Source organism: Triturus cristatus, chromosome 6, assembly GCF_964204655.1.
Source record: "Triturus cristatus chromosome 6, aTriCri1.1, whole genome shotgun sequence".
Classification (NCBI taxonomy): Eukaryota; Metazoa; Chordata; class Amphibia; order Caudata; family Salamandridae; genus Triturus; species Triturus cristatus.
In genome coordinates this window covers 622,725,731-622,749,243 of record NC_140589.1, presented here as the reverse complement: position 1 = coordinate 622,749,243, position 23,513 = coordinate 622,725,731, and the positions used below count along the sequence as shown (strand labels likewise).

Sequence of the window (23,513 nt, the reverse complement as noted above, 5' to 3'; positions counted from 1 at the left end):
AGTTATGGACCTGTGATGGCACAGTCATAGGGCAATTTCAAAGAGTGGATAGGTAGTTATAGACCTGTAATGGCACAGTCGTAGGGTAATATCTAGGAGTGCATAGGTAGTTAAGGACCTGTGATGGCACAGTCATAGGGCAATATCTAAGAGTGCATAGGTAGCTATGGACCTGTGATGCCGCGGTCATGTGGCAATATCTAAGAGTGTGTAGAGAGTTATGGACCTGTGATGGCACAGTCAAAGGGCAATTTCAAAGAGTGCATAGGTAATTATGGACCTGTGATGGCACAGCCATAGGGCAATATCTAAGAGTGCATAGGTAGTTAAGGACCTGTGATGGCACAGTCATAGGGCAATATCTAATAGTGCATAGGTAGCTATAGACCTGTGATAGCACAGTTATGGGACAATATCTAAGAGTAGTTATGGACCTGTAGTGGACCAGTTACTAACTTACTAAGTGAATCTAAAATAAATGGTGAATAATGAAATGGAAGTTAAGGGATGCCCTCCATGGAAATGCCAGCTATAGAAACTAGGTCTGTGCAGATAGGCCCAGAAGCACAAAGCTTCCCATTTGCATTTCTTAAATAGCGACTCCGTAGGAATTGCTATTTAGGAAAAGCAAAAGTATATGTACGAAATTTGTGATTTCTTTATCGCGATTCCTACAAAGTAGGAATCTCTATTAGAGAATCGAAAATGGGAAATGCCATTGCATTCCTGCCTATGGGCAAAATAGGAAATGGTTTGCATTTCCTAAATTGTGATTGCCTAAAAGGAAATTGCAATTAAAGAAATTACAGCCAAGGGTGCCTCTGGGCTTAAGGCCTCCCCTGGAGGCACCTCATATTTCCTAGTGGACATGTAAGTTCACATATGCCCGAAATGCACCTTTAATGCATTTTTTTTATTTTGCACGTAGTTACCATTGACTTGAAGTCGATGGTATAGCACTTCCTAAATGCCCAATTCGCATTTAGGGAATGCTTAGTACATGTGCTTTAGGAATCGCAAATAGGTAATCCCTATTTGCGATTCCTACATCGCGGTTGCAATTTGTAATTTCTACATGTAGAAATTGCAAACTGCCTTCGTGATTTAGCCTTTGTACATCTGGAAAGGCCATTTAGCATTTCTCAACGGCCCAAAATAGTGATTCGGACCACTAAGAAATGCTAAAACCCTTCATACATCGGGCCAATAGTCTCTTGTGAGGGAGCGGGACAGGAGAGATCACATTTCATAGATGATACCTATTTTGATTGATTGAATTATTTATTCTGTTTCACACAAAAAGGCCACACATGCAATACGTTTGAAAAACGTGTTGCATGTGTCAGAAACAAGACTGGCAAAAAAGTTGTAAACACCTATTTTCACTTGGGTGGCCTTTTTGTGTGAAACAGGATTATTGGAGGCTGGCTGACCCTTGAAGCTCGAAACCTCTAGTTCCCAACTTTGAAGATTGTACCTTGATATTTTGGTATGATGGATCATTTATTTTCCAATGACATGTCACAAATGTGTGTGAAAACATGTAAAAGTTAAATATTGTATTGTTATATATCCTTGATTAAAAAGAGGGCTATGTAGGCACATTAGGTTAATCCTGAAGGATATTAACGTGTTTTATAATAGTTCACACTTGGATAATACCTCATAAGCATTTATGTTTCTGTTTCGACTACATTTGATTGTGCATGATTTTATTTACTTGAATATGTCAGGGGTTGTTTAGTGTTTGCATGGTTCTACAGCTCTGCCCACGGTAATGATTATAAGATGTATATTTTTGCTGTCCACTTCTACTTTATCTCTTTTTGGTAGATTTGGATAATCTTTATTGTCCTGATATATAAAATCATTTGCAATATTTCCACCAACACATGATGAACATCAACAAATGACATAGTTTAAAATAAGTTTGGGCTGGACTGTTCCCATTGGAGAAGGGCCATGATTCATTTTCATATAGCTGGGTCCAAACTGAGGTGGCATGGTGTGAAAAATAAAGATGGATGCGGCCCGAGTAATTGTCAGTAGCTGACATTAATTCAAGCATTCCATCCATTATCTTTTGTATACTTTAATATGTCGCCCTAAGTGGGATGGGTATGCCCAGACGTGAGTTTCATGAACATTGTGTCACTGGAACCAAGCGATAGCTGGCTGATGAACTCATCACAAGGGGGTGAAGCAGGTCCTGGGTTTCTTGTGTTCCAGTTCAGGGAGGACCTGGCTTGGCAGTTTTGACTGGACTGTTCCTATTGGAGCAGGTTCAAGTCTGAGTTGCATATAGCTGAGTCCAAACTGAGGCAACGGGGTGCAAAATAATGATGGACTGGGATGTGGCTCTGAGTAATTATCAGTGCAGTGGCTGAGATTAGGTCAAGCCTTTCATCCATCACCTTTTGTATACTATAGTTTATGATAAGGACAAAATCCTGTACAGGTCATGTCAACAGCCCAAACTCAACATACATACACTAAAATATAAAATGTGTCACACAGCCATATCACTACAATAACAATACATTTTGAACACTTTGAACCTGAATGTGATCGACCCAGAAATTGTGTGATATTTATTTCCCATGATGCATTCATGCATTCCAACACCACAGGGATCTGAATTTATTGGGTCAGATAAATAGCACTCTCTTGTGATTATAGTGTAAAAAATTGGACCCATTAAGCAGATTTCTGTGCTTACCACCAAAAAAATACACGTCCTGTTATTTCCTGTGCGTTATCCTATGGTAAATTTGAGGATGCGCTGCTTATTGCACAAATTGCAATTGCGATATATGCAGTAATGCATTTCCTTGCATGACTGCACAGCTAAGGTTTGCCTCCTGAATGTAAGCTATAAGCAAACACTTTGGGGGAATACGACGCTTCAGAGTCACTGACCTCCTCATTTCTGCCACCCGTTTTCCTGCCTGTTCCCGCCTCCCGCCGCCGCAGTTCCAGCTAGCGCGGCCGCGGAGTAGAGGTGGGGACCACACATCCCGGGCTCCTCAGCGGCAGGCAAGCCGCGAACGTTGTTTCCGCGCCCGGAGGCGTATTTAACGGAAGGCCAGTCCCCGCGTCGCGGGATCGCATGCGGGCAGCGCCGGGCTAAGCCCGGGCAAAGGGCGGGCCGTCTGTGGCCTGAGGAGGCCTGAGGAGGCCGGGCTGGGCCACCCCCTATGGACCCCCTATGGACCTGCAGTTCAACGTAGATCATACCCTCAGGTGACTGTTACATTCACACAGGCGGTTGCCTTATTAAATCACTGTTGTTTGTTGCATTAGGGTGTGTTTAGAATAGCACAAGTATGAATAGACGTAAGGGTGCGGTGGGGACACTTGATGCATTTATGATCAGGGCAGAGAGTTTACTCACGCATGAGATCAAGCTAACTGAGCGGCGATTGTCCCTAGATTTACTAACGGCTCAAAGACGCTCTTTATTGGAAGCTCTAACCCAGGGAGACATGCTACATCCCCGGCTCTCTGTATCACCTACCATTTCTCCTATGTCTGAGGCACCTCTTCCCCAATCCTCCTTATTAGTAATTTCAGACTCCCCCTCTGTTACTATTTTAAGTAGACAAAAAGTTCGGACCCGTTCCCGCAATCCTAAAAATTCTACAGAGTCTAAACCTAAGGAACCACCGGCCAAACGCAAAAGGGGCCCCAACCTTACATCCAAATCCCACAATCGCTCTGGAGTTTCTAGTGTTGTTCCTTTACAAATTTCAGCTGTTTCAACTACTGCGTCCGTTGGTACCCAAACTGATGATATAACTTGCCCCCCAAGCAAAGATGACATTATGACTGCCATGGAGTCGGGCTTGAGAGCAATAGTTAGCCATTCCAAGGCTTTATTTGATAAAAACCTCTCTCTTTTACAGGAAAGACTTGCATGTTTGGAGCAATTGTTAACCCGGGAACCAGTTTCTGATCTCCCGGTTGTTAACCGCAATCCCTTAATTACAACTACTCATACGCAGGGGGATCCCGCTAACCTAGGTCCCAGGACGGCTGACGCTAACAATAGGACCCAGTGTCCACCTAGTAGCTCACAGCAACAGCACTCTGCGATTGTCCCCCCTCAAATATCGGACCCTGAAGTAAGACAACCCACCATAGATCCAATGCCGCCAAAGACTTTTCCTAAAACTGAGGTTCTGAATCTTCCCCCTGCCTCCTATCCTGATGTGATAGTTTTGGCAGGAGTTCCCTGCTTGTCGGGTTCTAGGAAGGAGTCATGGGTGGATCTTCGAAACAAATGTGTGGATTGGCTGAGGAAACACAAAGGGTTCGACCCGGCCAGACTGCATGAAATCTTAATGGTGCGAAGAGTGGGATGGGTGGGTGAATCTGCTAAAAACATTATAGGCGATTGTATTGTTATCAATTTTTGTAGTCCCCACACCGTTCGGTCCCTAATGCAAACCTGTGAGTTATTGCCAGGTCTAAAGTCGAACATATGTATGTTTACCCTTGGTTATTTCTATAAACCTAATATTAATGCATATGCGCCTACGCCCAAGGCCCTCCCTCTGGTTAATCGCTTTTCAGCTCTGTCAGATTTATATGTTCCCGACTGACAACCAAGAGTGAGTGTTGAACCCCTTGCCCTGTTACAGATTGAGGCTACCACTGCTCTTTCTCCAGTACCAGCACTTGCTATTCAAAATAACCTAGACAGTCACCCAGGGAGAGTAGTGTCAAAAGCGGGCACCTTAAATGTTTTAAGTTGGAAATTAGCAGGCCTCCGACAGAGATTACGCGATCCCGGGTGGCTTTGTTTAATTCAAAGTCACGACATAATTATGTTACAGGAGACATGGGCTACTACGGAACTGCACGTTAACGGGTTCCATTGCTATAATACTCTGGCAACCAAATCTAGAATGGGTCGTCCCTCGGGAGGCTTATCTATCTGGGTCAATATTACCGTTGGAGGTACTACCAGGGTTATACCAACGCATAATCAGAATTTCCAGGCTATATTATTTACCCAGAAAATAAGTTTTTTCCTGGTTAACTTCTATAACAATGATTTTAGTTCATTGTCAAATATAAATTTTTTTTTTTTTTTTTTTTTTTTTTTTTTGAAACCGTTTATTGCAGGTTGTAAAAGTTACAGGTATGGGCCTACAACCACCCGGCCGGCCGCTAGAATGACAAAAGCATATTGCATACATACAGTAAAAGTCTCTCGGCAGTGCAGAGCAGTGAAACAGGAGTAATCAATGGTGCAGGCCACACAGCTCCAAGCCCACAGTACGGTTCCCTTTTCTTGAGACAAAACAACACCAAAAAACCACACCCGCAAGGCAACCCGCGATCCAAAGTGACAGCACGTGCTCCATAAGTGGGGGATCCAAACCAGCAGCAGAACTCTGAGGAGGGGAATGGGAGTAGGCCAGGGACTGGGGGACCGCGCGCCCGCGGCCGAGGGAGGGGGGCCGTCTAGGGAGACGGAGCAGGCGAGGCAGCCGGTAGCAGTGGTGGCTCACAAATACCCCCGCGGTAGGCGTTCCAGGGGCCCCAGAGTTTCACCCACGCCCCAGGCTTACCCCTCGCCACATACACCACCTTTTCACGAAACATACACCAATCCATATGCTCTTTCCAGGCCGACACCGCAGGGGGCCTCTGGGATCCCCACAATTGAGCAATGTCACGCTTAGCTATCATGTATCCCAGAGTCACCCACCGCGTCTGCGGGACCGAATAGTCATTCGGTTCCCATACATTCAGCAAGCATCTCCTCGCTTCAGGCAGCAGTGCGACACGCGTAACCACACGCAGGACCTCATGCACACCACGCCAGAATCGCTCCACCTTCGGGCACTCCCACAGTATATGCATGAAAGTCGCCAGCGCACCACAGCCACGCTTACACAGTCCGTCACCAGCAAAACCCATACGCAGAAGCCTTGGCCCCGTCACGTAAACCCGGTGAAGGATCTTGAGCTGGACGAAACGAAGGCGAGCCGGGATGGCCACCTCTTTCGGAGAGGCCACCGCGGAAATCCAATCCTCGTCGTCCAGCTCCAGCCCGTCGGCAACCCAGGCCTCGCGGAGACTAGTCAGCAGGCACGATCTATCGTTGATCAGTTTTTTGTATATGAGGGAGATCGTGCTGTCCGGTACATGGCCATCCAGCACTCTGTCCTCCAGGGGGGAAGACTCCGGAATGGATGCGACGTCCGGGAAGACGGAGCCCAGCGCATGGCGGACTTGTAGGTACCGAAAGTACTCACTGCCCTGCAGCTGAAACTCCGCCTGCAGCGTCTCAAAAGTTTTGAATCCCCCCCTCGTCCAGAGATCTCCCACCGTGCTGATTCCGATCGTGTCCCACTTCTCGAAGCCCTTCGACGTCCATAGGGAGCCCAACCTCTCAGACGCATACAGCGGTGACGCCCGGGTCAAACGGTCCTTCCACCCCATAGCTGCATTAGCCGCGTGCCAGACACGCACCATGACACGCGTCGGTCCCGTCAAACGGGAGTCGGGCGCGCCAGAGTAGAGCGCGCGGTTGTAATCGTCACCGGGTAGGAGCATTTTATCCATCTCAAATGCCGGGTTCAAGGCGGGCCCATAAAGGCCATGATTAATTGCAGCTAGTTGGGAGGCCCAGTAATACCGTTTAATGTCCGGGAGGGCGACCCCCCCATCGTACCACGGGAGCGTCAATTTAGCCAGAGCAATGCGCGGCCTCCCGTCCCAGAACAGGCGCCGCTGGAGGCCCTCCACCTCACGGAAATAGCGTGCCGGGACCAAGTCCATAGTATTCTGGAGGGCGTAGAGGAATCGCGGCAGGGACATCATTTTGAACAAAGCCGCTCGGCCGAGCGGCGAGAGCGGCAGACGCCGCCAGCGCACCACGTCCTCCCTCAAGCGCTGGAGGGGGGGCAGCAAATTCCGCTCATAGCGGGCCTCCGGGTCAAGTGTGATATAGATACCCAGGTACCGAAAACCTTGGGAGGCAATCTGGATCGGACAGTCCCGTGGTAGGGCCGGAGCCTCCCCGGAAAGCACATAGACACAGGATTTCGCCCAGTTGATGACCAGGCCTGAGTTGCGACCGAATGAGCGCAAAACATCAACCAGGACGATCAGTGATTTACGCGGGGAGGCGAGATACAGAAGGATGTCGTCAGCGTAGAGGGACACACGGTCCTCATGCTCGGGGGTCCAGCGGAGACCACGGATAGAAGGGTGCCACCGCAGCCACTCCGCCAGGGGCTCCAGGGCCAGGGCAAACAGGAGAGGCGACAGGGGACAACCCTGTCGCGTACCCCTCCCCAGCGCGAATGGGGCCGAGACTCGCCCATTCACTACCACCTGCGCCAATGGGCCCGAATATAGCAATTTGACCCAGCTAATGAAACCCGGGCCGAACCCGAATTTCGCCAGCATCGCCCAGATGTATGGCCATTCAAGCGTATCAAACGCCATGGTGGCGTCCAAGGACGCCAAGATGGCCGGCTCCGGCACAAACGGGACACGCGCGAGCACCCCGTGCAAGCGCCGCAGATTGAGCGCCGTGTTGCGGTGCGGTATAAAGCCAGATTGGTCTTGGTGGACCAGGTCGCCCACCACGCCAACCAACCGGTTGGCCAACACCTTGGCCAGGATTTTGGGCTCCGCGTTCAAAAGCGAAATCGGCCTATAGGATGTGACCCGTTCACGGGGCTTCCCCTCCTTGTGGATCACCACAATTGTGGCCAGGCGCTGGTCCGGCGGGAGGGAACCCTGCGAGTGGGCCGCCAGGAACATCGCGCGCAGGTGGGGCGCCAACACATCCGGGCGTAGCTTGTAGAGCTCGATGGGAATACCATTGGGGCCCATGGCCTTGCCGGATGCAACCGAGCGAATAGCCAAGGCAATTTCGTCCGAGGTGGGAGGGGCGTCCAGCGAATCCCTGTCCTCCACCGTTAGGGAGGGCAGTGCGATGTCCCGAAGCAGGGCATGGGAATCTTCCTCCGAGCAGGGGGAAACCGGGGAGTAGACTTCGCGGAAATAATCCGCGAAGCAGGAGACAATGGCTTCCGGCTCGGTGACACACGCACCATCAACACTCTCAATCAAAGGCACCACGCGGCTCGCTCTCTCCCTCTTATCCAACCACGCAATCAATTTGCCAGCCTTATCACCCACATCGTACAATCGCCCCTGCTGCTCTCTACTGAGGCCCCTGGCCGCCTCCGTGACGAGGGCCCGATAGGCCGCCTGCTTTAGGTGTAGAACATGCAACTTGGCGTCTGTTACCCCGCTCCCCAGGTCACCCTCCAGTTCTGCAATCTCGGCCTCTACCCGGGTCACCTCCTCCCGCTCGAGCCGCCGGGCATGGGAGATAAAGGAGAGGGCCTCCCCTCTAAGGACTAGCTTGAAAGCCTCCCACAGGGAGATGGCGGAGGAGACCGACCCCACATTCTCGTCGAAATATCGCTGTAAGGATTTGATCAAATCGGCACGAATGGTGGGGTCGCGCAAATACCATGCATTGATTGGGGCCACCCTGCCATCCCCCCTCGGGAAGACATCGAAATGCAACAACAATGGGGAGTGGTCTGAGATACCCCGCGCTAGATGGCGCACCTCCCCCACCCTCCCTGCATGGGCCGCCGGGACAAGGATGTAATCAAGCCGCGAGAGGCTACCATGGGCACCCGAGTGGAAGGTGTACTGTCGCAATGCGGGATGCTTTAATCGCCAGCAATCCACCAGGCCCAGCGTGTCCAGAAGGCCGGGCAGCCACGCCTGTGCCCGGGGGAGGTCCCTAGGGGGATGGCGATCCATCGACCCAGAGGCTACCGCATTAAAGTCCCCTCCAACCACCAGCAGGCCACTCGGAAGGTCCAGAAGGAGGCGCCCCAGGTCCGCGAATGTGGTGGCTTGTAACCCAGGCGGGACGTACACTGATATAAAGATAAACACTCTACCCTCCATTCTTCCCAGCAGAACCGTGTAGCGTCCCCTCTCATCATGGCGCACCTCATCAATCTCCAACGGGAGCGAGTTCTTGATCATAATACCCACCCCCCGCGAGCCCGAGGTGAAGCCGGAATGTGCCACCAAACGATATCCCCGCCGATTCATTGCATGAAAGGAGTTACCTATAAGGTGCGTCTCCTGCAGGAAGACAACATCTGGTGAAATACGTTTTAAGTACTGCAGGACCGCACCACGCTTAATCCTATCCCCCAGGCCGTTAACATTCCATGACAACACAGTCAAATCCCTACCCCCCATCATACGTCGAATCAATCGGTCGTCCCCCATCGAGCATCCTAATAACAACAACATAGTAGCGGGTTTGCCCTGCGGTGCTAACAAACAACACACCCCCCCCACCCCCCGGTCCCAACAGAACTCCCCCCTCCCTGCACCCCTGCATGAGCCCAGACAGCCCCCCCAAAGTGCAGTGTGCCTGTCGCCCCATAGCTAAAATACTAACTAGTCCCCCAGAGGAGGAGGGAAGCCCCCAACAGACCCCACGCAACCTCCATAGGAGGGGAACATACGCAATCAATAAATGGTGAAGGAACAACGTCCAGAGCAAGGCCTATTCAGCCACCCCTCAATTCTGATCCGGCGGGCCCTCCTCGCCAGCCGCGCCCCCCCCGCCCCCCCGGCCCCGATCTCCAGGCAGAGTGTCCAGCCAGTCCCCAGCCGCCTCGGGCCGGTCGAAGAAGTGCGTGCGACCATCCACCTCTACCCTCAGCTTGGCTGGAAAGAGCATTGAGTACTTGAGGTTCAGGTCCCTTAGGCGACGTTTAACCCCAAGAAAGCTCTGTCGCTGCTTCTGGACCGCCGGAGTAAAGTCTGGGTAGCAATGTATCTCCATGTTGTCAAGCTTGACCGGTCCCTGTTGCCTGGAGGTCTGGAGGATAGCATCTCTGTCCCGAAAATTAAAAATCCGGGCGATGAGCGGCCGCGGCGGGGCACCAGTCTTAGGTCTGCCCCCGGGGACCCGGTGAGCACGCTCCACCGCAAAAAGCTTACTCAGCCCCCGGGGCTGGAGATGGGTCAGGATCAAATCTTCCACGAAAAGATCCGCCGCCTCCGCCTCTCGTCCCTCCGGGACCCCCACAATACGGACATTATTCCTCCGGGCCCGACCCTCGGAGTCCTCCAATCGCCGGTCCATCAGGGCGCTCGCCTGGCCAAGCCGGCGCACCTCCTTCTGGAGGGCCACCACGTCTGTCGTGAGGCTCGTTGTGGTGTGGGCCAGGGAGTCGACTCGGTCGTTTGTTTTGGACAAGTCTGCCCTCACAAGGCTCACATCCACAAGGACCGAGTCTATTTTTTGCGCTAAGGTGTCGAAACGCTGGTCCACCGAGGCCTTCATCTCTGCGATGGCGCCCATGACGTCCCGGAGGGTCAGATCCACCGGATGAGCAGATGCCTCCGTCGGGCCCACCGGGGATGCACGCGATGTCTCCGGAGAACCCTTCTGAAGCGTGTAGCGGTCCATACTGTTGGCCTGGTGCGCCGTGCCACGGCGGGTCGTCTTCACCTTCGCCCGGTCGCCATCTTGTTTGGTGGACATGCTGGCTCTTCCACCGTCGTGCCAAGCTCCCCAAACGGGCCGCTATACCAAGTCACGGGTGCCAGGGGGGGGGGCAGGGGCGACCACCGAAACGCGGGTCAACCCACCGCCGGCGGGTCAGCCGGGCTCCTGGACAAGGCCACCGCACCCCGCTCCGCAGCCCGACCCGGCTTGAGAGCTAGGAGGGCGCAAAAGCGAAAGTGAAAGTGCGGGGTACGCCAGTCGCCCAGCCCCGCTCGCCGCTGTTATTCACTTTGTCCCCGGATCGCCCCACTACTCCAATCCGGGGAGCCGGCGAGGAGAAGGCCGCAACCTTCGATCGATGCTCCCACCGGCGTTCGGGGTCCGATTCGAGCCCAAAAAACGGGTGGCGCCTCAGCTCCGGTTCCCCAACACAGTCCCCTCAACAAGGACAGGATATCGCCAGGATTAATTCAGGAGGTCGCGGAGGTCCTCGGGAGCCTCGCACCTACGCGGCCATCTTGGTTGCGCGCTAGGCTCCTCCTCCCAAATATAAATTTTATAAATCTTTTTAACTTTATTACTACTTTGGAATCTAGGCACGACTTTGATGAAACTAGCGGGTTTGTGTTGGGAGGTGATTTTAATGCAAAACTTAATGCGGCTTGTCTACCCATGGGGGAAAGCAGCTTTGGTTCTGGGTGTCAAAGGGGAGTGGAATTGGCTTCCTTTTTGAATTCACATAACCTGGAGAATGTAATGGATATAATGGCTAATTGTTTGTCAACAGTTCCCCTAGTACCTACATTCAGAGGCAGAGATTGTTTATCAATTATTGATTATATTTTTATTTCTCCTGGGTTGGCTGACCGTATTAGTGAAGCTATAGTAATTCCCATGCCTCAAGGGGATCATAACCCCATTAAGGTTTGCCTAAAATCAATCCACCGCCCTGTTTATAATAAGGAATGTGGAGCTAGGAACCTCTCCATATGTTCAAATAATCTTAGATTAAAATGGAGGGGTATTAATATCAAGGGGACTTTTCAGACACTGGTTAGAGATAACTTACCCCTCTCCTTTTCTTGTTTGTCTGACCTAAATCCAAATCCTGAGGCAGTTGAGGATTTTGTTAACATTTGCTCAGCCTGCCGAGCCCAACCTATGACCCCGCGGCGCATAGTCTCGGATGGCCCGAGATGGTTTGATCATGAGTGTTCTCTAGCCAACCGCGACTTGCGGCGTGTTTTATCTTCCTGCCCGAGGAACCCGACTGATGTGAAAAATGCTAGGATTCGATACAAACTGGCAATTACAAGAAGGAAGGAGGAGATCCTAGAAGAGCGTTGGGAGGTGTTAGCGCGAACTGCTGATCGCGGAAGGGGGGATGTCTTTTGGGCCGCGGTCAAAGACTTGCGTTGCTCAGGCCAGCTTTTCACCCCAATGGACTGCACCATTTCAGGTGCAGCCTGGGTTGACCATTTCTCTAAGATTTATGCCGCCCCGCACTCAGTAACAGCTACCCCAGTATTCAACCACCCCCCGTGGGTAGAAATATCATTATCGGAGGTGGTAGAAGCTATCACCCAGAGCGCGGGGAATAAGGCCCCAGGCCCGGATGGCCCCCCTATTGATATTATTAAATCTTATCCTGATTTGTGGGGCCCTCTAATGTTGAACGTTTTTAATAATCTAACATTCACCTCTCTACCATCAACTTGGTCATCGAGCACAATAGTGCCAATCTTCAAGAAGGGAGATCGGTCCCAACCATCCTGTTATAGGCCTATCTCCCTCATTGACAATACCCTAAAAATTCTTGGTAGAGTGTTATATAATAAAATCTTGACCTGGGCCGAGGATAATCACATCTTAGAGAGCTGCCAGCTGGGTTTTCGAAACAAGGTTGGTACGGCAGAGCAATGTCTTAACCTCAATCTTATTTTGGGTAAATACACCGTAGCTCGTAAATCCCCAATTTACCTCGCCTTCATGGACCTATCCACTGCCTTCGACCTCGTTAATAGGTCGATGCTTTGGAGGGCCCTATTGCAATATGGCCTGGATGAATCTTTGGTTCATTTTCTGGCCTACTTGCATAGAGATCTGAAGGCCTGTATTAGGATTAGCCAAGGGGGTGAGGTGACTGATGCGGTAAGAGTGCATGGAGGGGTTAGACAGGGATGTGTTTTAGCCCCTCTTTTATTTATTATTTATATTAATGGGCTGCATAAGTCCTTGGTTTCTTTAACCTGTGACGTTCCCAAAATAAAGGGCAATTACCTTCCCGCTCTGCTATATGCAGATGATGCGGTCCTTATGGGCCGCACCCCCAATGCGTTACGCATCCTAGTGAATGGTTTCGTCGACCATATGGACTCCTTGGACTTAAAGACCAATTTTAAGAAATCCTTTGTTATGTCCTGTGGCCCGAAGAAACGACACATTGGAAGCATCATTATGGGGACAGAGAGATTGGGGTCTACTAGTAGCTTCCTGTATTTGGGAGTGGTCTTTGCTGCGAACAACTCCTGGAGTGGGCATTCTCAAAGGCCATTAACTCTATCCTGAGCCTCCCCCGCCCTAAAAAGACTGGCGCGTTGGTTGCCACTTTAAAAATATATAAGCCCAATGCGTTCCGGTTGCAACGTATGGAGCTGAGGTTTGGGGAACAGCCAGATGTCCGCACATTCTTGCCGAGGAAAATAGATTTTGCAGGAAGCTCCTTTGCGCCCCATCTCCTCTCCCCACTACATATGTCATAAAGAATTGGGGTTGCATTTTATAGGGGATTTTATTCGTGCTCGCCCTGCTCTTTTTTGGCTGGCTATTTGGAAAAATCCTGCTGCTAAATTGACTACGGATATTATAGAGGATTGTTTATGTTGTGACAGAGTTATGTCTATCCCTTGGCTTTCTGGGGTGCAGAGCGTTCTTGGTAGTGCGAATTTTCAAAATGTTTTTTCTGATCCTACCACCATCCAGCTCCCATCCAAGTCTGTACTCAAACAAGCTCTCTATACACTGTTCAGTGACAAAAGGGTTGTGAGAGAGTCCCTGAAACCTAGTGTTATTAGATACCTAGCCCGTAATCTTTTAACTTATCCCATACCCAGCTACTTAACTCTCCCAATGAGCCACTGGGAGCGAGGCCTCTTATTTCGCCTTAGGGCTGGCACTATCAAATATGCTCTTAGTTTCCCGCTATGGAATTATAATGATAAAATTGTCGAGCCATGCCCATGTGATTGCCGGAGTGATCAAACAATTTTACATTTCTTATTTTTTAGTAAATTTTATATTACATATATTAAATGGTTTTTAACCCCGTATTTTAAAACATTGAAACCGATTAGCCTGGATCTCGCACTTTCAATGATATTAACCCTGGATGATCATGAACTTGTTTTCCGTGTGGGTTCCTTTTTAAAAACTGCGGTTCGTGCCCGTTTAACTATGTCTTAAAGTATGAATGATCTGTTGTTTTTCTCTTGTAAATACTTGCATATTGTACATTTGCAATGTGAATTGTATTTTGTGCTTTTATGGATTACTATTATCCGAATAAAGTTTTGAAACTTGTAAGCTATAAGCCTCATAAGTATGTGAAACGCAAACATGTAAGACACTAGTAGAATCCAATACAAACCTGTTATTGCAATCATTGATACAGATATTAATATTAAGTAGTCATTTAATTGCAACATGTATGAAAACAGCAAATTAATTTCAAAGAACAGCATGTGAATTATACCAAAGTAATTAGCAACATATATCAAACCATATGGAACTTATTCTGTGCTACATGTTTGCTCTTCTTTTCAAAGATAATAACTGCAAAACTAGTGTCAATAAGAGTGTCTGGGAGGTAAAAGTTATTTTCCCTGAAGCCCTTTGGCAGTGCTAAGCATGTATAATTTTCAGAACTTTCTGATGCAAAATGTTGTTCTCATAGGAGATCTGGTAGGTCTTACCAGTAGAAGTGTTCTTCCACCATTTTCGACACCGCTCGGGAGACAGCTCTTTGATGGGGGTTTAGGTTTTTGTTTAAATTCACTCCAAGCTTCTCTTCCAAAAAGTCAATGATGAATTCTGTTCCAGAGACTCTTTCATGGTTATACTCTATCCAGGGCATTTTCCCTTGTGGGGAGAGTTTTCCATCAAAATAGTTCTGACAAACAAATGAAACAAAAAGAAAAAAGGTAAACATCTGTTTTTTACAGAATCAATTGAGAAATAATACATTGAAGAGCTCTATTTCTGACATTAGTGTTGCAACTGAACCACCATATGCAGTATATACACTGTGTATATAAAACAACCTGTCGCCTGCATGCATAGTCAACCCCAACAGCAGTACGTTATCCTTATGTGAGACATTTTATAGTTTGATGCAAATTAGTTTTTGTATTCAGCACTGATTGCGATTGTGCCCCATTGGACTCAGTGTGCCATGCTACTTTGCTTTTTTGGGGGGGGCCAACTTAGCATTTCTAGAGTGGAGGAGGCCTCATTCACAATGCTTGTTTCACATATAAGGTACACTTACATACACAAAGATTGGCATTTGTGAATAGAAATAACACATCCAGATTGAGAGAATTAAGATCTGCTGAATTTAACTCCGCCTTTAGCGAATGTGCTTCATGGGAATATTTCCCTTATTATAAGTGCAGGCTCAGGGTATATAAATGGGTATTTCCAAACGAGTTTCGAGGGAGTTGGAAAATGTACTGAACACCAGCAAGGTTACAATTTGAGTATTCACAAACATTAGGAATATCTTTACTGACGTTTATCACACTTCTAAACTTACTCCTACTTAAAGTTCTTTGTCCTTGTGGTGCTTTAGGTTCTCGGGTAAACTGAAATCTGCTATTGTTAGTGGAGCTATCTTCAGGAAAACCTATCTTTGGCTCCAAAGTGTGGGTGCTGTAGTTTGTAGCGTGAAGATTTGCTTTAAAGTGGTGCTTATGGGTTTTCCCTGCAGCGCAAGCCAAAGGGAAGTTGGGGGTCTAGGAGCCCTCCACCACGTTCGTGTACACTATTGTCCCACAGTGGTGTGTGGGGCATTAGGGCATTGCGGCTCTGCCACTCTGATCTACAACTAACACTTTTTTCCAATTCGTTTAAACACACAAGAACAATGTATCAGTGTATTGCTGCCTGTTTCGTGGGCTGTTGAGGATCAGGAAGCCGACCACGTGCATACACACTTGTACAATACATTGACATAATTATGCAGAGCTTACCATTTTATAGCCCCAGTGCTTAATGTATATAAGAAAAAATAAGCGCAGGGCTCTCATCAGGAGGCCACTGCAGCTTGCACCACATAGTGTCCCTGTCATGCTGCCAATGATAGTAACAACACAACTACTAACCATCAAACTCCTACAAGTGTGATAATTCAGACTATTTCAGGCCTTCTTGGGTGGCAGGTAATAGTCATGTGGTCATCTTTAAATTACCAATGCAGCGCCACCTTGTGGCAGACTGTCACTCTCACTAGTGTTGACAACTGCTGGTGCCGAGCACCGTAAACCACTGGCTCAAATTTAGCACTGTATAATTCCACAAAAAGAGGGGGTGTTGTAGTGGTGTGTGACCTTCACCTTTTATGTTCGGCCGATTAGATTTCCTCTGACTTCAGATGGTGCCAGCAGAAGAAAGAAATCAAGGCTCGTGGGTGTGACTTTCTTCTTATTCTTTCCCAGCTGCCGTATAGACCAGGTTATTGCCTGTAAGCAGACAGCAGTGTTGTGCCAGATAAGGCTTTCAGAGCTTCAGCAGAGCTCTGTGGTCGCAAAAGCAGCAATGACAGTTTGATGCATCCGGGGCGTCTGACATTTCTTTCCCAATCCCAGAGTTAACACCACTGTACAAATATATAATGCTGACTGACTGGCTGATTTTGATTTTGTAAAGCGCACAAATACCCAAAGGCGTCCTGTTGCTGAAATTCCAACAGATTTCTCCTGTGAACATCTGTCAGTAGATTGATTTTACAGATACTTTTTAAGCCACAAATCCAGCAGTGGGCAGCTCCCGGAATTAACAGGATTTGCCAAGCATTCGCTTGCTTTAGAATCTACGCTCCTCTTCCTCCTCTACAGCGAAGCGTAGGTTAGGAATCCGTGTTATCGTGGTTCTCAACATCTCATACCTTGAGAATTTGAGGCAATTGCAGCTATGTTGCCTTCAAAATCGCATCGCTTTCAAAAGCAGAGGCAGAGTCAATACAAATAACTGAAGGTGTTAAATACTAAGGCATTTATACAGGAGCCCGTTCATGCCTGCATCCTGACACTGAACGCGAAATAGATTTTTTAAAAATAATTTTTTATTTTTTTATTTTTATTTTATTAAAGTAGGACAACAGCAAATCACATTATATGCAAGAGACAGTCAGCAATGTATACAGGACCAAATCATAGCAGTTGATATATATATTCGCTTAAAACTGAATTGTTCATGCATAGATACCCATTTCTTTTCTTGTGAGGCGAAATAGAAATCTGCATCATTCACTACATGAGCGGGATTCAACATCAATAAACAAGCCTTGCCTTGTGTGAAACGGGACCTGCCAGAAAGTCCTGTTAGCCACATTGCTGCCAGCACTCTCCTTGTGATACAAGTGTTTGAATAATTATTGCGTGAAGCCCGTGCATCTGATCACAGTTTAAAAAGTCAAGTCCCTGTGTTTTACTCTTCCAGGAAAACTTTAACATTGATGGTATGTGAGGTTTTTCAAAGGGACGGCTCCTCCGTTGGAGTGGAGGAGCGTCACCCCACTTAGATGCCCCCGAGATGAAAAATAAAATGGTAATTCATTGTTACCATTTTATTTTTCACCCTGACATCCCCCATCCTGAACGAGCGTCAGGACGGGGGTATGGCCGCGGCTGATCGATAGCAGCAGGGACTGGAAGGAGGGTGGGTTGCATGTGCACTTTTCAAAGTGCGCATGTCTTTTTGGCCAGCCGTCTTGGGATGGCTAGCCAGACAGGCACATTTTAAAAACCTCTAACCGAGCAGCCTAGAGACAGCTGGGTTAGAGTAAGTGCAGGCCTCCAGAATGCTGTGGAGCACCGAGTGAGGCTTCTCCCTCCAATTAGAGAGATGCGCTCATGCTGATGAGAGCAGTGACCTTATTGGTCAAGGGAGTTTCCTGGTGGCTGGGCTGCAGCGCAACGAGGTCCAGAGCAGGAGATACTGTTATCAGGTACGTTTTAAAAAATATATATATTTTAAGGCTATATTTGTGCACGCCCGCCTGTTTAATATATTTTTTTTATTTTATTTGAGCGCACGCCCTTCCCCCCTTTCCTGTTGGTGCCAGCCGCCACTGGTGAAGTAAACATTTTACACCTTTGCAATCAGAGACAGAGGTCCAATGTCAGGCTCTGTTTCTGTGGCAAATTGCTGCTTTTTCTTCTAACATAGAAATTGGTGTTTTTTCCTCAGGATTTTTTAAAATGAACTATGCGACTGTCTTGTTGGTTTGAAAGGAAAGGCTGCAGAAAGTAATTTTTCTAGCAGACAACACATTTTAAAGCCCTTTGAATGAACTGCACACATATTTCAAAAGGTATCAGCAGTTAGAAAGCACAAAGGAAGCATAATGTTCAAATTATAAAGTATGAAGGAAACAAATATTTCAATACGAACAAAACAAATCAAGACACTTTACTTCTTTACTTGGTAATGTGTAAATGACAAATATTCGCTCAAACTTGATTTTCACACATTATGGTTTGTATGCTGCATAGTGTTACACCTTTACCACTCTCTTGCCTATATGGGCGTGACTCATTTGCTGCCCTTGTTCTTTGTGTGACGCTTGGATTTTCCACAAACCCTGCACGTTGATGATGTAACATTGATGGCAGTACCCCAATGCAGCACAGCTGGCTGCAGAGTCTCTGCTGCTAGCTCCAGGGTGAGTCACAATTTTATTTCACAGCACAGCCCAGGCAACAGCACAGCCCAGGCAACAGCACAGCCCAGGCAACAGCACAGCCCAGGCAACAGCACAGCCCAGGCAACAGCCAGAAGCACCCAGGGAGCCCCAGTCAGAGAAAGTGATCAGTGGCTGTCAGGGGAGCACATTAAAATGTACAATTGTGTGATATATAATGTGCACAGCAGCAGCATTATGCATCCTCGCTGCTTGACTGCATTGCGTTTAAAAATTACAAAATCGCATGCACAGGTTGTATTAGTCCGCCAGGTAGCCGCGGCACATGTGCATCTGGTTCTACGAGAACCCTCTGGAGCAGCCACACTGCACATATGTTTAGTACTTCAAGCTGAATAAATAGATTTTAAAATGTTTGTGAGGCCTCTTGCAGCAAATGTTCATTGCCATCAAGCCTTATATTGCCCTATGGAAGCAGTGCCGTGCCCCCCTGACTCCACCACCGGATTTGTTCTACAGAAGCTGATAGATGTCACATTGGCTTCTCGAGTCTGTCTTCTCTTTCAGTCTGATCTCTCCTTCTCTCCTTCTTTGCTGCTGCTTCTGAGTCCTTTCTCTCTGTTTCCATGTGCATACTGTTTTTCAGCCCAGTGTAATACTTTCCGATCCCCGTGTACCGCACCTCTGTGTCTCCTTCTTCTAAGACTTGGCATCTCTGAGGTACCTTATCCACTGTTGTACATTCACTATGCGTCCCTGTCCCTCGAGTCCGTCCGCTGTCATAACTCACTGTCCTGGGTTTTCGTGACAAGGCGCATAGATGGTGCAATAATTATGGGAAAGCGCCCCAAATAATGCTGTTTCTCCAGAGGGGAAGGTTTTTTCCCCCACAACGAACATTGTTTCCATGTGAAGAAAATAAGGGAAAAATATAAATGAGCAATTGCACGTTTATCCTAAACCACTGTCTGCACAATTCCCCTCTTCAGACAAACCAACTCAAATGATATTTAAGCATTATCGGCCTCATTTGCGAGGCCCCTAGAGGCACTTTGGCGCCGCCGGAGCATCACTTTTTTGACGCTCTGGCAGAGCAATGTGTTGCAACATATTTACAAGGTCACGCAAAGCCACTTTGCGTGATTTTTCATGGCCTTGTGCCATTTCAAGCAGAACACTGCGTGAAAGAAGCATTCCATGGGTGTTGCTGTGGGTGTTCCCATGCAACACGCATGGAATCTGAAGCATCCCCAGATTTACGAGGAAGCGTAAGCCTGGGAGTGCATCAGATTCTAACGCCACCACAGGGGTGGCGTTAGAGAGGTGCAAAGAGGAGAAATATCCTTATTTCTCTTCGTTTTTTCCTCTTTCTATTTGTGAACCATTCTGCAGCACATATATAAAGATGAAAACACCTCTTGTGATTTTTTTGTGTGCAGGAAGCTGGCCCTTCCTGCACAAAAACAATCACCCCTACACCGCAGACACCCTTCTCCATGGCACAAGGGTGCCTGCATTGGCGCATGGCAGCTTATTGTGCACCAGCCCAAGGTAACGGGACAGGAATGCGCTGTATCTCATAGATATGGCGCATTCCGGCCCTTTTCTTTTGACGCAGGGCAGCACAGCAAGATACCTTTCAGAGCTGCCCTGATCCAAAACCTCGTAATATAAGGCCCTACATGTATAACACCTTTGTATGCTTATTAGGTAATACGTTATCCTCTTCTTTTATCCAGTTTGGTCATCTTCTGGATCTACCTTCTTTAAAGCTGCTTTTCTATTTGTGAAACATTTTTGCATACTGAGCTGCAGAAATTCCAAAAAAGAAATGCATATAGTAAGGCTGTGTCCATAAGATAAGATCTGCATATTCCAGGAAAACTAGTACAGTTATAATTTTTCTTAGGATACTACTGGGAAGTCTTGGAATCACAAAAAATGCAAAAGTGATATGGTTTCTTTTAAAACAAATTGACAGAACTGTGGCAAGTTTAACACCTCACAATCAGAGAAGTTTTAAGGCATGGGCATGGGCCCACACCTCCCAAGAGGGCCCTGAGAAAGATAACTTTCTCTTGACCTCCCATATAGCTAATTCTCCATCTCCACCTTTAACATATTGTTTTAACAACGTTTCACATGCTGGGGCTTGAATTTGAAGAAAATGAATAGAATACAAATTTGTTCTGAGTGGGAGCCCCTTAAACTCCTTAAGATGACACTGCTCACAATCTCAATAAAAGGTCATTAGTGAGGTCACAATTTCATACATGATTTAAATAATTAAAAATGGCAGACATTTATCTTCACAAAAGGGAATTTCTGAATATGAAAATTCCACCAGAATAGAAAAATGTCTACATAGGTAGGTAAAGGTGAGTGGGTGTTTCTAGATAGGTACTCAATACAATCTGCTGATCACCACATCCACAAATTTGTAAGATTGTGAGAAATCACCAATATTTTGTGGGTACTTTCCTACGTGCTTAATTTGAGCCAGTAGTATTCCGGTGTGACCCATCTGCACTACTTTTTCCAGCACCGCACATAGCTAACCACTGTTACTGCAACACCGTCCCAAAATAAACAATGGAAGAAGGGACTTAAAATAGAGCTCCAAAGAAAATAATGGTAAATTAAATTAAATTAAATAAATTAATTGACCATATAAATGAATATAATTGAATGTTTAATTAATTTACACTAAAACATGTATTATTTAATTATACTTGAATTTTGTTCTACATTTAAAATAGAAATATAAAATGAATTTACAATAATTATAAACATTTAATTTTCCCTATACATTACAATAGGGAGATCTCCAACACCGACTGTGGAGCCTCCCTACGGTCAAGTATAGGGAAAAGCAAAAAAATGTATTTAACGTGACAAAAACTATTTAAAATATTTTTTATGTTGTACATTAATGTAAATATGTTTTTTATATTTATTTTAAATGTACAACAAAATTAAAAAGTGCTACCCCGCTATTAACTGAATTTCGAATTAAATATTTAATGAATGTAAATACATTACATTAAATAAAAAATATTATTCTGGAGTTTAAATTAAAAAATTAATTCCCAACCAAACAAAAAAAAACCTTTGCATAAACAATTATTAGAAAATGATTTATAGAATTAATTAAAAGTAGTTTAATTATATTAAAAAGAATATGCTAGTTTATACATTCAAAAAGATTGTTAAATATGTTGAAATGAAATAATAAATATGTTTTGTTTTTAGATTTGTTAACATTAAAATCTAATTTATATATATTTGTAAGTATTTGTAATAATTTAAAGTAATGCAATATTATTTTATATGGACCTTTAAGTCACTAACTCTAGCTTTGTTTGGGCTGTAGTACTTTAGAAGTGCAGTTTGTGTATAGCCATGTACTTATTTATTTTCTGAGTGGGTGCACGCACTTCCCTAAACCCTTCCCTGCCCACCATAAACCCTTGTTTAAACCTACCTAAAGCCCTCCCATTTAGGAGTAGGTATGCCTCTTTTTACAGCCACTTCCCCAGGCCTGTCCCATAATTTCTACTAAGGGCCTAATTATGATGTCGGGCGGATGCACCGTTTCAGTGAGGGAACTACCCAACCGTAGGTTGACAGTTCCGCATACCGAATTAGGATGTGACCACAGGCAAAACCGGCCACAGCACAAGTTTTTGCACATCCCTGAACCGTGTGGCAGGCACATGGTGCAGGGAGGTGAAGGGGGCACCATGGCCTCAACCGGAGGACCAGGGGAGAAGGGAGCCCTGCTAGGGGCCCCCAAAAGTCGCTCTCCAACAGCCTTTCCATGTCAGAAAGGCCGACATAAGAAGGCTGTCGGAAACCCACTTCATAATCCTGATGGCGGAAACGCAGTCCTCAAGGGATTATGTGCAGCTTCCAACTGGCCGACGGGCTACTTGAGCCCATCGGAACCCAGTCCGTTTCCTTAGCCGGTTTACACTCCGACAGCCGACATTATAATTCAGCGGTTGGAATACAAACCTACCATGTCAGTTGGTAAGCCTCGGACGAACGGTCGGAGGCTTACCAACTGACATCGTTATTAGGCCCTAAGTAGTAAAATTACACATGTGAGGGTCACCTCATAAAAAAGATAGGAGAGGTGGAGAAATACAGTCATAGGTTTGTAACTAGCATTTTTTAGTACTTTAGTAATACTTCTAAGCGTACTCCGAAATACAGTTTGTGAATAGGCCCGTTTTTGGGGTATTTTACATTCAGTTCCAACTGAATATAGCTTAGGCCCATTAGGTCCAATTAGAAAAACTAAAGCTACTGTGCGTTATCTGGTCACTACCGGGTCTGATGGCTCAGTGAACAAATGCATCCACTGTAGGGGCCTGTGTTTGACCTCATGGTCACAGGTTCAAATCCCGGTGAGTCCTCTCAGCCTTTCATCCATCTGAGGTCGATAAAATGAGTACCATTGAGTTGGGTAACAATGAACATCTGTTATTCAGCGCCAAGATACCCCGTTAACAAATCCACATGTTATGTTACCATCGATGTGGGACACTTCACTCAAGTATGTGCGCACCCAAAGATATGAATAAAGGGGGCAGTGGCCACTTGTGGTCATTCCCAATCTAGACCTGTTGTGTGGACTGTAGTAATTCTGGTCTGCACATTTATACACGCTTTAATACTCAGGCTGAACGCCACCTGCAAAAGGCCTGCTCTTGCCAGACTAGTGATTCTGATTTATAGTGAAAATAAAAATAAGCTTTACCAAGGATTCATTCCATACTGGACATTTGCATGTAAAATTACCCTGAATGAATTGTTCATTATGGGTTACATTAAGATAGTCACAAGCCGCCATTTTATTTTAATCATCATATTCTTTTGACTGCCTCTAAAATAATGAGAGCAGGCTGTTGATAACATCCTCTGTCGAAATGTAAAATTTGTACCTCTATATTCACATTCATATATGTGTGTGTGTGGGCTAGAGTTACTAAATGTTCATGCAAGACTACAAATCAGGTTACTGCATTGCATTGCATGAATGGGAGAGAGCAGACCAGA

General features: G+C 46.7%; 1 protein-coding gene across 1 annotated transcript in view; it reads right to left on the bottom strand.

The window, feature by feature from the left end:
- FAXC (failed axon connections homolog, metaxin like GST domain containing) overlaps window positions 1-23,513 on the bottom strand; it is a 199,223-nt gene that overhangs the window by 120,856 nt on the left and 54,854 nt on the right. Inside the window, exon 3 of the mRNA XM_085611121.1 lies at window positions 14,500-14,696. Coding sequence (XP_085467247.1) covers window positions 14,500-14,696 — 197 coding nt within the window. The remainder of the gene's footprint in view (window positions 1-14,499; window positions 14,697-23,513) is intronic.